Source organism: Eucyclogobius newberryi, unplaced genomic scaffold, assembly GCF_026437365.1.
Source record: "Eucyclogobius newberryi isolate DKJ021-1_F unplaced genomic scaffold, fEucNew1.0.hap1 SCAF_20, whole genome shotgun sequence".
NCBI lineage: Eukaryota > Metazoa > Chordata > Actinopteri > Gobiiformes > Gobiidae > Eucyclogobius > Eucyclogobius newberryi.
This window is the reverse complement of record NW_027315835.1, coordinates 1588079-1605578: the sequence shown is the minus strand read 5'-3', so window position 1 is coordinate 1605578 and position 17500 is coordinate 1588079. Positions and strand designations below refer to the sequence as shown.

The 17500-nt window shown below is 44.4% G+C and overlaps 1 protein-coding gene across 1 annotated transcript in view; it reads left to right on the top strand.

Moving 5' to 3' along the window:
- Window positions 1–17500, top strand: part of ankfn1a (ankyrin repeat and fibronectin type III domain containing 1a) — a 132957-nt gene that overhangs the window by 43414 nt on the left and 72043 nt on the right. Inside the window, exons 5-9 of the mRNA XM_072456791.1 lie at window positions 5962–6156; window positions 6295–6408; window positions 9538–9635; window positions 11307–11397; window positions 14004–14111. Of these exons, the coding sequence (XP_072312892.1) occupies window positions 5962–6156; window positions 6295–6408; window positions 9538–9635; window positions 11307–11397; window positions 14004–14111 (606 nt within the window). The remainder of the gene's footprint in view (window positions 1–5961; window positions 6157–6294; window positions 6409–9537; window positions 9636–11306; window positions 11398–14003; window positions 14112–17500) is intronic.

The window sequence follows — 17500 nt, the reverse complement described above, 5'->3', positions numbered from 1 at the left end:
CTGGTCCAAGGACCTTAGTGAGTTCTGGAGCAGCTGCAGACGAGAGTTCCTTCTTGTTAAGACAGGAAAACAAACTGTTACAATAGTCTAAACGTGAAGACACAAATGCATGAATTATAAGTTCCAGATCATTTTGAGACATTATTTTCCTGAGTTTAGAGATTTTCCTCAACTGAAAGAAACAGTTCCTGGTCAACAGCTTAGAGTGGTGTTCTAAAGACATGTCTGTGTCAAAGACAACACCCAAGTTTCTAAGACTTGGTTTTACAGTCTGGCCTAAAACACCCAAGTGCTGGTTTATCCCTGGAATGGCATCATCAGGGGCAATAATCAGAGTTTCTGTTTTGTCAGCATTTAGCTGCAGAGTTTTTACTCAGCCATTGTTTTATTTGCACTAAACAACTGACCAAGGAGTTCAGCTTCTGGATCTCAGAAGGTTTAAAAGAGCAATAGAGCTGAATATCGTCATGAACAGGTGGTAGGACACATCACTAAACTCTTTAATGATCATTCCCAGGGGGATTATATAAAGTAAAAATAGGACGGGACCCAAGACGGAGCCCTGAGGAACTCCACACAACAGATCAGCTGAGTCGGACATTATTTGGTTTGCAGCGACACTAAAGCTCCGACCGGATAAATATGAGGAAAACCAATGAAGAACTGACCCCGATCGTCCAATCAGGTCCCTCAATCTGTTCAACAGGATATGATGGTCGACAGTGTCAAAGGTCAACCGTGCAGATAAATCCAACAGAACTAAAACAGTGCATTTCCCAGAATCAGCAGACATCATAATGTCACTGGACACTTTGAGCAATGCGGTTTCCATGGAATGATGTTTGCGGAAACCAGATTGAAAAGAGTCGTGAATGTTTGACTGATCAAGGAAATCTGACTGTTGTTCAGAGACCACCTTCTCAAGGATCTTGGACATGAACGGGAGCTTTGATATGGGTCTGAAACTTTTGGGGTCTGTCGGGTCCAAGTTAGTTTTTTTCAGTAAAGGCTCAACTATGGCATGTTTAAATGGACCAGGAAACACACCAGTAGAAAGAGAGAGATTTACCATTTTGGTCCCCCAGGGGCCAATAACATCAAACACTTTGAGGAAGAGCCTGCAGGGAAGGGCATCTGATGTACAAGAGGAGGGTTTCATCTTGGTCACCAGAGCTGAGACGTCTTCTAGAGTGACAGGCTTAAAAGAAGAGCAGTTTTGGGAAACAGGCTCCACAGAAACAGGTTTATCAGACAATGGGAGTGGGATTTGGTCTTTGATCATCTTGATCTTATCGATGAAGAACATGAGTTCGTTGCTTTGCAGGAAACAGGAGTCACTGCAGCTGAAGGACAAACAATAGAATTTATAGTGTCAAACACTTTGTGGTTTTTCTTGTTGGATGTTATTAGCTGACGGAAGTAATCAGCTCTGGAACTTTCCATCATTTCATTGTAAGATGACACAAGCTCTCTGAGGTGTGACCTATGACCTCAAGACTGGAGGTCTTCCACAGACGCTCAGTTTTCCGACATAGTCTCTTTAGGTTTAGGATATCTTCATTTATCCAAGGACAAGCTTTTTTCTGTGATGACACAGTGGATTTTACAGGTGCCACCTGATCTAAAATGGATAAACATTGGCTGTTAAAGGAATTAATTCAACTGTCCACATCAAGACAATTCATAAACAATGAGGATCAAATACAGCAGAAAATTGGACGGCTGTATTTGCAGTGATAATGCGCCTCTGAGACCTGATGTTTGAGGCACAGGCTCAGGAGAAAAGTTCAATTCAAATAAAACACAGCTATGATCGCTCACATGGACATCCTCCACACAGAGGTGACAACACTCAGGCCAAGTGAAAAAGTTTAGACCCTCTTTAGACTCTCTTTAGACTCTCTTTAGACCCTCTTTAGACCCTCTTTAGACCCTCTTTAGACCCTCTTTAGACTCTCTTTAGACCCTCTTTAGTGCCTCTTTAGACCCTCTTTAGACTCTCTTTAGACTCTCTTTAGACTCTCTTTAGACCCTCTTTAGACCCTCTTTAGACTCTCTTTAGACTCTCTTTAGACCCTCTTTAGACCCTCTTTAGACTCTCTTTAGACTCTCTTTAGACTCTCTTTAGACTCTCTTTAGACCCTCTTTAGACCCTCTTTAGACTCTCTTTAGACTCTCTTTAGACTCTCTTTAGGCCCTCTTTAGCCCCTCTTTAGCCCCCACTTTACGTTCCTGCTTCCGAAGAGTGCACACGCTTTTTTGCTCGCTCCGCTTGCTATCGCTGCTTTCCTTATTTATTTTGCTTTTTAATCAGTTTTTGTCTTCCAAACATTTTTGCTTTAGACTTTTTCAAGTAAACCAAGGATTTTAAGAACATTTTTCCAGTTTTAACGACAAATCTGACGCCAGCGACATGTCCGGGAGAAGAAGGGAGAAAGACTGTGAACGCTGTTGGAAATATCAACAAGAAATTAATGAGCTGAAAACACGGATATTTGTTTTGGAATCTGAAAAAGTTCTTCACGATACCATTCCTGTGTCAACCGACGGTAAGAAGAGCACACTTTTTACAAGAAAAACTGCTACTTTCAACCTAAACCGCAGTGACTCTGTGTCGTTTCCAAAACTGTCTAAAAACCAGAAAGACCAGGCTGTTTCTTGGAACAAACTTGGAGCAAAGCCTAAACGATACAAAGATAACGTGAAGTCACCTAAAATACAGCTCACCAACAGATTTTTACCACTTTCAGAGATGGAATTAAATGAAAAAAGGAAAGATGACGTGGCCAAAATACAGCGAGGAGGATCTGCCAAGGTCACGCAGATTGTTTTAGTTGGGGACGGCGCGATAAGTCACGTGACGCATGAAAAGATAAACACACATTCTTTTCCAAGCGCCACTGTTTCTGAGATAACGTCACTCCTTCCAAATATTATGGCTAAGCATGGAGGAGCTAAACAGCTGATTGTGCACGTGGGTGCAGTGGACATGCGGCGGGAACAGACTGAAGTTTTGAAAAAAGACTTCTTGAAGTTATTCGACGTGCTTGATAAAATGGAAATCAAAACTTTCATAAGTGGACCTCTTCCAAACATCGACAGGAGGATAAACAAGTTTAGCCGGCTTCTTCAGCTGAACACATGGCTGTCCAAAGAGTGTTCCCCGCGAGGACTACACTACATTGAGAACTTCTATCTATTCTGGAAACGAGAGGACCTGTTTAAGAGAAATGGCCCCCACCTATGCAGAGGTGGAGTGAGGGTGCTGACAGAGAACCTGCTCCACGCTCTGAGGCATTGGACTGGGCCTGGACAGGGTCCTGAGCAGATAGTTAGAGAAGAGAGGAATGAGAGAAGAATTCCTGCTCCCTCAGCCAGAGACCGAGCCAATGTTTCAACATCAAAAGCACCACAACCTCAGCCTCCACCAAAGGATTCATCAGCAGCTGCTCCACCACCACCAGCAAAGGATTCAGCTCCAGCTGCTCCACATTCACCTCCACCGCCTCCAGCAAAGGAACAATCTTCAAAGGCCTCGGACCCATCTGTGACAAGCCCAACAACATCCCTGTCATCGCCCCTGCCTTCACACCAGCCCTGGGTTCCCCCTGCAACATCTACTCCCACTAAAGATTCTTCATTCTCCTTCTCATCTCCACTCTCACCCATGGGCCTTCCCAGCCATTTTGAAAGTCTGATCAAATCAGGCATTAAGATGGCTCCACTCACGCCCAATATAGCAAGGGCTATGCCGACTACACCAACAAAAGCCCCACCACCCATCCCCCCTCGCCTCTCACCTGGTCCCAAACTCTCCTTGGCTACAAAAGCCCCACCACCCATCCAACCTCGTCTCTCACCTGGTATCTCCCATAGCTAGGATGCACTGGGTCTCAGCGTTGCCGGGACTTATTGTCACATTAAAAATCAAACCAACCCGGGGCCCTATGTAAAAAGAGCCCCCCCTAGTGCTATTTCTGTAGTCACATCACACAGATGGAAAAACAAAATGCGAGTCAGGCCCAATCTGAGAAATGTGATTCATATTCCCTGTGAAAAGATAAAGCCCAGTCTCACTGAAACTAGTCTGAAACTTGCTGTGCTAAATGTCAGATCCTTATGTAACAAATCTCTCTTAATGAATAATTTTATTTCTTCTTATAATCTTGATTTTATGTTTTTAACTGAAACATGGCTTGACAAAAACACAGGAAATGTAGTTCTGATAGAATCTGCTCCACCCAACTTTAAGTTTGAATCTGAAACACGAGAAAACAAAAAAGGGGGTGGAGTCTGTGCTGTCTTTAGAGATGAAATAATTACCCGCAGGTTGTCTTTTGGGGTGTTTTCATCATTTGAGTATGTATCCTTTAAAATGGAGCTAAAACGGTCTCCATCCATTCTCTTCATTGTTTTATACAAGCCTCCCCAGCACTGCCAAAGTTTTATTGACGATTTTACTGAGATGCTTTCAGTCGTATGCACAGACTTTGATGGTTTGGTCATTACAGGTGATTTCAATGTGCATGTTGATAATATTTGTGACAGAAACGCTAAAGAGCTTGATGCTGTCCTTGAAACCTTCAGTCTTACTCAGCATGTGAGAGGCCCCACCCACAGCAAAGGACACACTCTAGATCTCATAATTACAAAGGGGGTAAATATTTCAAATGTTAATGTGATCGATGTTGCTCTGTCTGATCATTTCTGTGTCTTCTTTGACCTGTCTGTTTCTCCCCAACCTCCGGTTGGTCCTGCAGTTGTTCAGAGGAGACACATAAGTGATGGCACAGGTGCACTGTTTATGGAAATGATAAACTTCGAAAATGTCTCATGTTCTAATGTAAATGATTTGTTGAACTCTGTTACATCTAGTGTTTTGAATGTTCTGGACACCATCGCCCCTATAAAGGCTAAAATGGTTAAAAATAAGCAGAAGGCGCCGTGGAGAAATGATGATTCGGTCAGGGCACAGAAAAGGGAGTGCCGCAGGGCCGAACGGAAATGGCGCAAGTCAAAGCTCCAGGTTCAAAAAGAGATTTACAAAGAAAAGCTGAATATGTACAACCTAATCTTATGTAGAACTAGGGAAAGATATTTTTCTGAAATAATTGGAAGCTGCAGTAACAACTCGCGTGTCCTGTTTGCCACAGTAAACAGATTAACAAACCCTCCAGCTCAGCTGCCGTTAGAACTCATTTCCACATCCAAGTGTAATGAGTTTGCATTATTCTTTAATGACAAAGTTCAGGGCATTAAAAATGCTATAAATCCCACAATGCAAAAAATTACCCTAAAACCACCAAGACACTTAGAGCTGACTCACTTTGCACCAGTAACTGACAAAACTGTCCATGAGATCATCACCAGTCTGAGTTCATCTACATGCTGCCTTGATGTGTTACCCACCAGATTTCTAAAGTCTGTGCTGAACAGTTTGTTAGCACCATTCACTCACATAGTTAACATGTCGCTTCAATCTGGAACATTCCCAATGTCTTTGAAAACTGCGGTCATAAAGCCTCTCCTAAAGAAGAGCAGTCTTGATGCCGCAGTACTGAGTCATTACCGGCCCATCTCTAATCTGCCATTTTTGGGCAAAGTCCTTGAAAAGGTTGTTTACCAACAGCTCACAGATTTCCTCTTAATAAACAACTCATTTGTTGTTTTTCAGTCAGGTTTTAGACCTTGTTTAGCTGCGCATATGACTGAAAGGATTTTTTCTTTGCACTCTTCTCTTTTGTTTGTGATTTTATTAGTTTAGAAAATCAGTTGGATTGATAATTTTTAATTTAGTTAATTTTATTGTATTTCTGTTTCTGTAATTTCTTTGTGATTTGAATGCATTTTTCCTGCTGTGAAGCTTTGAATTGCCTTGTGTATGAAATGTGCTCTACAAATAAACTTGCCTTGCCTCTTTAGGCCCTCTTTAGGCTGATAGTTGTCCCCTGTCCTCCTCAGTGTCCTCGGTGGACTCTCGTGAGGCCCACCTCTCGTCTCTGGTCCACGAGGCCGAGGTCCGAGCGGCTGAGTTGGCGGCTCAGGCCCAAAGAGAAGGTCTTTCTCTGGACGCGTGTCACAACCACAAGGCCCTCAGGAGCTGGGAATGGAGGAGCCGACTGTACGCGCGCATGAAGACGGGCTTCCAGCACGCACGTGAGTCACAGGGGCCAAACCAGGGGCCCGAGTCACAGTCTGGGGCCAAAACCAGGTCTGAATCACAGTCTGGGGCCAAAACCAGGTCTGAGTCACAGTCTGGGTCTGAGGTACCAGTCCAAATCCTTCTCTGTCCAGGGCCCCCTGAAGCCCCGACGATGGTGCGTCTGAGCGTGAGCGGCAGCTCTACTCTGAGCGTCAGCTTCCAGGAGCCGCAGAGCCTCAACTCTACAGTCGTCACCAAGTACAGAGGTACGTCTGATGACATCACAGCGTTCTATACGTCTGATGACATCACAGCGCTCTATACGTCTGATGACATCACAGCGTTCTATACGTCTGATGACATCACAGCGCTCTATACGTCTGATGACATCACAGCGCTCTATACGTCTGATGACATCACAGCGTTCTATACGTCTGATGACATCACAGCGTTCTATACGTCTGATGACATCACAGCGTTCTATACGTCTGATGACATCACAGCGTTCTATACGTCTGATGACATCACAGCGCTCTATACGTCTGATGACATCACAGCGCTCTATACGTCTGATGACATCACAGCGCTCTATACGTCTGATGACATCACAGCGCTCTATACGTCTGATGACATCACAGCGTTCTATACGTCTGATGACATCACAGCGCTCTATACGTCTGATGACATCACAGCGCTCTATACGTCTGATGACATCACAGCGCTCTATACGTCTGACATCACAGCGCTCTATACGTCTGATGACATCACAGCGCTCTATACGTCTGACATCACAGCGTTCTATACGTCTGATGACATCACAGCGTTCTATACGTCTGATGACATCACAGCGCTCTATACGTCTGATGACATCACAGCGCTCTATACGTCTGATGACATCACAGCGCTCTATACGTCTGATGACATCACAGCGCTCTATACGTCTGATGACATCACAGCGCTCTATACGTCTGATGACATCACAGCGCTCTATACGTCTGATGACATCACAGCGCTCTATACGTCTGATGACATCACAGCGCTCTATAGTTCAAATGCAGATTCTTATGATATTAAAGGTTTTAGAGTTAAAATGTGTCAATTTATCTTTAGATTATTTCATGTAAAATGTGATCAATAAAATGATCTGGATCTTTGCCGTACGACATCATCACATTTACTCTGAAAACATTGTAGAGCTAGTGTTAGCCTCAGAGCTAGCGTTAGCCTCAGCGCCAGTGTTAGCTTCAAAGCTAGCGTTAGCCTCAGAGCTATTGTTAGCCTCAGAGTTAGCGTTAGCCTCAGAGAGCGCTAGCAGAGTAGCAGAGCGTGCAGAGTTCACTCTGCACGCTCTGCACATTCTGCACACTATGCTAGCGCTCTCTGAGGCTAATGCTAACTCTGAGCGTTTGAGGCGTGGCCCATTAAGTGGGTCAAACACATTTACAGTTAAAGCAACGTTCTGCTGTGAGAAGCACTTCTCTCAGTTTTATTCATATTATTAGGCCCAAGCCCCAGCAGGGCGGAGGGCCTATTGCTCCCAACTGTCCGACAGGGTACCCCGTCGCCCCTGGCAAGTACAGTGAACTAGCCCATGCCGAAGGCATGGATCATACATACTTACTCCTGCTATGACAGAAATAGTATCTAATGTATCTGCTCAAATCAATGGAAGTCTATGGGGAGTGGGCGGGGCATCCCGACGGAATAGGGAGTGACGAGCGCGTAAGCGCTCGTAATGATGATTCCACCCCATGGCGGCATGGGGAAGGCTTAGAGCTTTCAAACGATGTATAATTTGTTGTTATAGTGGAAACGGCTATATTGTTTTTGCTAAAAATATTATTATTATTATTTTATTTTTTTTTCTTGTTCTTCTGCTTTTCGAGCTCTAATTTGACCCCCTGAACATGCTCAAAAACTCACCAAACTTTGCCCAAAATTCAGAATGGGCGAAAAATGTAGTTTTTTCTCGGCCATTTTTTTTTTCCGTCAAAAAATGGCGCGACAGCGCCACCGACAAAAGTCAAAATACATTGCGCCCATGGGAGACGCCCCGAGGTCAACTTTGGCGTAAAGCTACGAAATTCGGGACACGCATTCCTCTCATGAGGACAAACAAAAAATATTATTGTGGCCACGCCCCCAGACTTACCCTATGGCCGCCATCTTCCTTTGAACATGAAAACACGCTGAGTCAACTATTTTGTTCACGTCAAACTTTGACAAACTCCTCCTAGGGCGTTTTGCCCACCGACTTGAAAATTGGTGTACGTCCTCTAGACAAGTGGGGCATCTAAAGTTATCCAAATTTTTGGGATACCTTTTATGGTCCGTGTGCGGCGCAGCCACAAAGTTGGACATCTTATTTTGAGATATTGCAATTCTAAAAATTGCTCCCATTTGATCAAAACAAGTCTGATTAGGACCAAATTTGAATCAGTTGTTAAACTTTCAAGTTTGGACCAGTTTAGGATGACAAAATTTAAATGGGCGCGACAGCGCCCCCTACAGAGTTGCCATTGAGTGAACATTGATGAACAAAAACTGGTTTTACACAAATGTTCTAAACTTTGCCCAAAATTCTGTTTTGGGTCCCGAGCAAAAGGCCAATCAAACTTATGCCTTAATTTTTACGGCGCAGCCGTAGCCATGACGGAAACCTCCCATGTTATCTCTATGGGAAAATCGCTAAATCTCTCGAATATCCACATTTTTACGCTTCACGCTTTAACAAACTCCTCCTAGGGCGATAGCTTGATCAAGATCATATTTGGGAAATATCATCTACACAAGCGGGGCATCAAAAGTTAGTCATATTTTGATTTTAAGTGGTACGGTCTCTTTGCCGTGGAGCTGCAAATATCCTGTCACAAATGGGAAAAACGCCAAATCTTTGAAATGTTCACATTTACGCTTCACACTTTAACAAACTCCTCCGTGGGCAATAGCTCGATCAAGCTTTACTTTGGGAAATATCATCTACACAGGCGGGGCATCAAAAGTTATCCATATTTATATTCCAAGTGCTACGGTCTCTGTGCGGCGGAGCAGCACATTTGACTGACACTTGTGTTGATTTGCACTGGATTGGCCATGTCCAATGTGTCGCCGTCTGTCAAGTTCTTTTTTAATTCAACACACAATAAGGGCGCCATCTTTATCAAGTCGAAAGCGCAGAGTCGGAAGGCCGGCGGCCCGCGAGGGCCGTTGGATGCCGCTTGCGGCTTTAATTCATATTATTCCTCCTCCGTCATAAACGACTCTCGGGACAAAAGGAAATCACAGGTGGAAATGAGAAGAATAAATCCAGTGTTTGCATGACATTTGTGACAGATTCATATTCACACTGATTAAGCAAAAGTCAAGATTATCATAATAAATGTTTGTTTGGTCAGTTGAGTGGAGCAGTGACCACGACTTCTCCATCGCCGCGGGAGACGCTGTTCTGGACAATCTGCAAAGCCTGAAATTCTCCATCACCGGACTCACCACGGTAATATAATTATTATATTATTATTATTATCATTATCATTATCATTATTAGGCCCGAACGCCACAAGCCGGCGAGAGGCCTCTCAGTTCCATAAGGTCGTGCACAGCTCGGCTGCGAAAGTGCGCACGAAATCGAGCGTTTCATGCTCGCCCACTTCCAAACACTCACTAACTCCTCCCCCATGCACGCCCCCTGCAGACTAATTAGCATTAGGAAAATGGAACATTATCGTTGTAAACGGGCGAAGCTCGTGCAAAGGTGGCACTAAACGAGCGATTTACTTTCATATAAAGCGTTTGTGTCTCATGAACACGTCTCGTGCTTGTTCCGTTCATATAAACATGTGATGCAAAAATGTATCATTATTACTGTAGAGGGCCAAAAACACAAAGTGGGCGGAGCCCGCTCAAAAGGATCGAAAGTACCCGTCAGTGACCATGAGGGAGGAAAGTGCTTTACCAAAATATATAGTTTATGATATTTATAAAAATGGGAAACATTGTTTTCACATCAGAATATTCTTCTTCTTCTCCTCAGGACACGCCCCCTTATTGTTCACCCAGTGACATTGACGAAGAGTCACAAAAAGGGGCACACCTCTAAAAATCGTGCCCCTCTACATTCTGGCTTTCTTTTTTCTAAAATTAAAAAAATTGGCGCCCCAAATGCACAAAAAAAGCATTGAGAGATGGGAAATGGCCAAAAACAAAATCTGTTGGTAGAATCATGACATTTGTCTAAACGCTGGAGCGAACATTTAAAACAGAATAAAGGCTTTGATTTGCAGAGATTACGCTCGGTTCACAGTGTGCAGAGGATTGTGACGCAGACACAGGGAGAACATGCAAACACTCTTAAAACATGAACAAACGGCAGGATTTGTGTTTGTGGATCACAAACGAGTTCTTTCAGTGCATCCAGACTTAAGCGCAGAGTATTTTCATAAAAGCTTCTGAATGATTCATCGTTAACGGGAAAAACAATCAGACTTAATTGTTTTGTCGGGTTTGTTTGATGAAATGGAGCTTTTAGGGATGGTTTATGACACAGTTCAGTGTCGTTTGTGTCTCTCCTGAACACTTCTGAACTCCCGCTTCCTTCTTTACGCTCTAAAGTAACCGCTCCCTTTGTGTTTAGAGACGACTTTGCTCCTCAGGCACAAAACATGAAAATATGAACTGACTTTATTCCAAACTCATGTCCAAATGTTGTTAGTCCTCTCTCTCCGAGCCTCAGAAACACTCTTCATCTCGTCACCATCAGGACGTGAGGCTTTTAAACTGTGATTCCCTCTGCGGCCTGTAGATGGAGCCAAAGCTCAGAGAGTCCAGGGGGAAATGGCAGCGATGCAAAACTGAAGGGACAAGACCAGGTTTAAAGGATAAAAACAATACAGAAAATGCAGCATATTTGTACTTCAAAGGTGATTTAGAGTGTGGACACGCCCTTAGTCCTGGTTTAATCTACTGAAATACAAGAATATAGAAGGAAAATACAAAACAAAATGCAAAATACACTGCACGAAAATCTTCATAATATTAGAAGTGTTTGTTTTTGAAGATGGATTTAAATGTATAATGTTTGGTTTATTTTCCACGTTTTAAATCTTTCTGAGCCTCGTGGACTTTGAAAACGCAGAGGCTCAAATGCATAAACACGTGTGATTTTCAGGGTCAAGTTTACTACGTGCGAGTCTCCGCCTACAACATGAAGGGGTGGGGTCCAGCGGCCGCATCACTGCCGCCATCTGCAGCGCCATCTAGTGAGTATGACTGATACTGCAAGTACTGACACCACCACCACCACCACCACCACCACCACCACCACCACCACCACGAACTACGAACTTGTATCATCACATTTACAATATCGAGTGCAATAAAAAGTGCAGTAGATTCAAGTTAAAAACACAACAAACTCTCGGTGTAATCCTCCAAACACAGAGTACGCAGAGTACGCAGAGTACGCAGAGATACTTCTATTGTGTTTTTACATTCCATTCACTTCACTTGGACCTGAAGACGTTTAAAGGCACATTTTAGCACGTTTTAGCACGTTTTAGCACATTGTTCATGGACTCACTAATGCAAACTCCAGTTAGACTCCAGTTAAACTCCAGTTAAACTCCAGTTAAACTCCAGTTACACTCCAGTTACACTCCAGTTACACTCCAGTTAAACTCCCGTTAAACTCCCGTTAAACTCCCGTTACACTCCCGTTAAACTCCAGTTAAACTCCAGTTAAACTCCAGTTACACTCCAGTTACACTCCCGTTACACTCCAGTTACACTCCAGTTAAACTCCAGTTAAACTCCAGTTAAACTCCAGTTACACTCCAGTTACACTCCAGTTAAACTCCAGTTAAACTCCCGTTACACTCCCGTTAAACTCCCGTTAAACTCGAGTTAAACTCCAGTTAAACTCCAGTTACACTCCAGTTACACTCCAGTTACACTCCAGTTAAACTCCCGTTACACTCCAGTTACACTCCAGTTACACTCCAGTTAAACTCCCGTTACACTTCAGTTAAACTCCCGTTAAACTCCGGTTAAACTCTGGTTAAACTCCCGTTACACTCCAGTTAAACTCCCGTTACACTCCAGTTACACTCCCGTTACACTCCCGTTAAACTCCCGTTACACTCCAGTTAAACTCCCGTTACACTCCAGTTACACTCCCGTTACACTCCCGTTAAACTCCCGTTACACTCCCGTTAAACTCCAGTTAAACTCCAGTTAAACTCCAGTTAAACTCCAGTTAAACTCCAGTTAAACTCTGTTTTCGTCCCTTTGCTCAAAAACATCACGACTTCTTCTTCTGGTGAACCTCAGATGTTTGAGGTCACGAGCTTTGTTTTCACTGACTTCAGGAGGAATGTGAAGATAAAAGAGTTTGAGGCGTTGCCATGGCAGCAGCAGTAGAGCTCTGACTCCAAGGTTTCTGCTTCTTTTTCCGTGTCTGTTAAAGTGAAGATGAAGATGAAGAGCAAGAGCTTCTCCTCTGCACATGCTCAGTTAGAGCTCATGTTAGTGGGCGGAGCATGAACGGGCCTCTGAACACGCCCACAGACTGAGCTGCTGCAGGAGAAGAAGAGCCGAGCTTCCTGCAGTACTGCTCAGCGCCTGTAGAGGGGGAAACGGCCTTATTTGGATATATATTTTAGATATAGCTATGACACACGGTCATTTTAGAGTTTATTGGTCGGTCACTGCTCGTCCTGATTGTCCTGACCACTCGCTCCATGATCTTCTGACCACACCACACGCTCCATGATCTTCTGACCACACGCTTCATGATCTTCTGACCACACCACACGCTCCATGATCTTCTGACCACTCGCTCCATGATCTTCTGACCACACGCTCCATGATCTTCTGACCACTCGCTCCATGATCTTCTGACCACACCACTCCCTCCATGATCTTCTGACCACTCGCCACTCGTCCCATGAACTTCTGACCACTCGCTCCATGATCTTCTGACCACACCACACGCTTCATGATCTTCTGACCACACCACACGCTCCATGATCTTCTGACCACTCGCTCCATGATCTTCTGACCACACGCTCCATGATCTTCTGACCACTCGCTCCATGATCTTCTGACCACACCACACGCTCCATGATCTTCTGACCACACGCTCCATGATCTTCTGACCACTCACTCCATGATCTTCTGACCACACCACTCGTCCCATGATCTTCTGACCACTCGCCACTCCCTCCATGATCTTCTGACCACTCGCCACTCGTCCCATGATCTTCTGACCACTCGCCACTCCCTCCATGATCTTCTGACCACACCACACGCTTCATGATCTTCTGACCACACCACACGCTCCATGATCTTCTGACCACTCGCTCCATGATCTTCTGACCACACCACACGCTTCATGATCTTCTGAACACACCACACGCTCCATGATCTTCTGACCACACCACACGCTCCATGATCTTCTGACCACACCACACACTCCATGATCTTCTGACCACACGCTCCATGATCTTCTGACCACTCGCTCCATGATCTTCTGACCACACGCTCCATGATCTTCTGACCACTCGCTCCATGATCTTCTGACCACACCACACGCTCCATGATCTTCTGACCACACGCTCCATGATCTTCTGACCACACGCTCCATGATCTTCTGACCACACCACACGCTCCATGATCTTCTGACCACACCACACGCTCCATGATCACCTGACCACACCACACGCTCCATGATCTTCTGACCACACCACACGCTCCATGATCTTCTGACCACACCACACGCTCCATGATCTTCTGACCACACCACACGCTCCATGATCTTCTGACCACACCACTCGCTCCATGATCACCTGACCACTCGTTCTTTCAGACTGGAGAGAGAGCGACGGCCGAGAATCCAAGCGCCGAGGTCAGATCGAGGCCATGGAGAAACTTCTACTGCAAGTCAGAGAAACACACACGCAGTACTGCTCTGGAGGTACAAATACTACTACTACTGCTGCCACACACACGCAGTACTGCTCTGGAGGTACAAATACTACTACTACTGCTGCCACACACACGCAGTACTGCTCTGGAGGTACAAATACTACTACTACTACTGCTGCCACACACACGCAGTACTGCTCTTGAGGTACAAATACTACTACTACTGCTGCCACACACACGCAGTACTGCTCTGGAGGTACAAATACTACTACTACTGCAGCCACACACACGCAGTACTGCTCTGGAGGTACAAATACTACTACTACTAATCAAATCAAATCAAATCAATTTATTTTTGTAAGGCCCAAAATCACAACAACAGTTGCCTCTGAGGGCCACAGGCAGAAATGAATCAACAATGTCTGTGGTGGCGAGGGACGATGTCCCAGTGTCCTCTGTCCTTAGACTCTCCTTCTCGGCCAGGAAAAACTACAAAAAAAACCTCTTTGGGAAAAAACGTAGAAACCTGGAGGAGTTCCAGTGAAGGAGAGATCCGACTCTCACAGACGGACAGACGGACACGAGGAGACTGGAGCTGGACCCACTCTTCAGGCAGATGAGGGACCGACTGAGGCGAACTGGACCCACTCTTCAGGCAGAAGAGGGACCGTCGGAGGCGAGCTGGACCCACTCTTCAGGCAGATGAGGGACCGACTGAGGCGAACTGGAGCCACTCTTCAGGCAGATGAGGGACCGTCCACACGGGGCAGGGACCACTTCACCAGGAGAGGGGCATCTGGGTCCACAGGTCCTCAGGAGTGAGAGAAAGAAAAGAAGGCGGTGAACAGTTTGCAAGTGGAATCAAAAAATAAATATTGTTTGATAGAATAAGTAGTCAGAAGAAGAGGATAGTGCTCAAGCTGTCATACTTCCCCCAGCACAGTTACTCCTAGGGCAGCGTAGCTGAAGCTGTGGGTTTATGTTTCTGTTCCTAACTACTCTGACCATAAGCGATTTCGAAGAGGAACGTTTTAAGCCTGGACTTAAATGAAGAGACTGTCTCAGCATATTTAACATGGGTCGGGAGCTGATTCCATAACACAGGAGCTTGGTAGCTAAACGCTCTACCTCCTACAGTACTTTTAGAGACTCTTGGCACCACCAGAAGGCCAGCATTCTGAGAGCGAAGGGCTCTGTTTGGATGATATGGTTCTATAGCATCTTTGAGGTAGGATGGGGCCATGTCATTTATGGCTTTGTAGGTCAAGAGTAGAATTTTGAATTTGATTCTAGACTCGACGGGGAGCCAGTGAAGAGACTTCAGCACCGGCGTAATGTGCTCTCTTCTTTTTGTTCCTGTTAGTAATCTTGCTGCTGCATTTTGAACCAGTTGAAAGCTTTTTATGGAGCTTTTAGGACACGCTGCAAGCAGGGAGTTACAGTAGTCTAATCTAGTCGTTACAAATGCATGGATAAGTTTTTTGGCATCACTTTTAGGCAGGATTCTTCTGATTTTGGCTCTTGTTGCGCAAATGGAAATAGGCTGTTTTACAAGCTTGATTTATATGAGCTTTAAATGAGAGCTCCTGGTCAAATAAGACTCCAAGGTTTCTTACAGTAGAACTGGAGGCTACACTGACATTGTCCAGTGTGACTATCTGCTCAGATAGAGCGTCTCGTAGATGCTTAGGGCCAAGCACAATGACCTCGGTTTTTTCAGGGTTAAGAAGCAGGTAGTTTAGTGTCATCCAGGTTTTTATCTCCTTCACACAGGTACTAAGTCTGTCTACTTGATCGCTCTGATCAGGTTTCATTGATAAATACAGCTGAGTGTCGTCTGCATAGCAGTGGAAGTTAATGCCATGTGACCTGATAATGTTGCCTAATGGCAGCATATAAAGAGTAAACAGAATTGGACCGAGTACCGAACCCTGTGGCACACCGTAAATTACTTTAGAGCTTGGTGAGGAGCTCTGGTTTACATTAACAAATTGGAACCTATCAGATAGATAGGATTTAAACCAGCTGAGGGCTGTTCCTCCAACACCTACATCACATTCTAACCTCTGCAGTAGAATGTTGTGGTCAATGGTGTCAAACGCTGCGCTGAGGTCCAACAGAACCAGGATTGAGACCAGTCCATCGTCAGCGGCTAATAACAAATCATTTGTGACTTTAACTAGTGCAGTTTCAGTGCTGTGGTGGGCTCTGAACCCTGACTGGAAAACTTCAAATAAGTTATTGTCCTGCAGGTGGCGACAAAGCTGTTTTACTACAACTTTTTCAAGGATTTTAGAGACGAAGGGAAGATTTGAAATAGGTCTGTAGTTTACCAATAGGTCGGGATCTAGATTAGGCTTTTTCAGAAGAGGTTTAATGACTGCATGTTTGAAGGACTGTGGAACATAGCCACTTTCGAGTGAAGTATTTATTATATTAAGAATAGGGTCTATAATTAGGGGAAGAATGTCTTTGAGGAGCTTGGAATGGGGTCTAGGACACAAGTGGAGCTTTTAGAGGACATAATGGCTGAAGTTATCTCTGCTTGATCAACAGCTGTGAACCTTTCTAGGTTTACAGGTGGATTTATATGGGACGTTAGATTTACAGCTTGGGCTAGTTCAGGGCTAATAGCGGGGGTAATTTCATCTAATTTATCTCTGATTGTTTTTATTTTATTATTAAAAAATAGGAGGAAATCATCAGAGCTAAGTGTAGCTGGGATTGAGGGCTCTACAGCTGTGACAGTTTGTTAGCCTAGCTACAGTGCTGAAAAGGAATTTAGTGTTACTTTTGTTGACTTCTATTAGATTTGAATAATATCTGGTTTGGGCCTTACGCAGAGCCTGCTTATAGGACAGCAGGCAACTTTTCCTGGTTTTAGGGATTCTTCGGTGTGAGAGCGACGAAATAATCCCTCTAACTTTCTAACTCTTTGTTTATTTGAACGCAGTTCTTGGTTGTACCATGGGGAGGCGCTTTGGCCTAAAGACCTTCTGTTTTAACGGCGCGACAACGTCAAGAGCAGACTTCAGAGAATTCATGGTCAAGTCGGCAAATTGATCACTTAAACTGGGACTAAAGCTGTTCTCAGCAGGATCACATGACATGATCACATGGCATGATCACATGACATGATCACATGACCTGATCACATGACATGATCACATGACATGATCACATGACATGATCACATGACATGATCACATGACATGATCACATGACATGATCACATGACATGATCACATGACATGTCACTGAATATTGGCTCTATTATTTCTTTGAATTTTGAGATAGATTTTTCAGATATTGTCCTTTTCATTATAACTTTATTTTGTGGGACTGGATGATCTTTAAGAATAAACTTAAAGGTAATTAGGAAATGATCTGACAATATAGGGTTTTGAGGGAGGACACTGAGGTCACTAATCTCTGTTC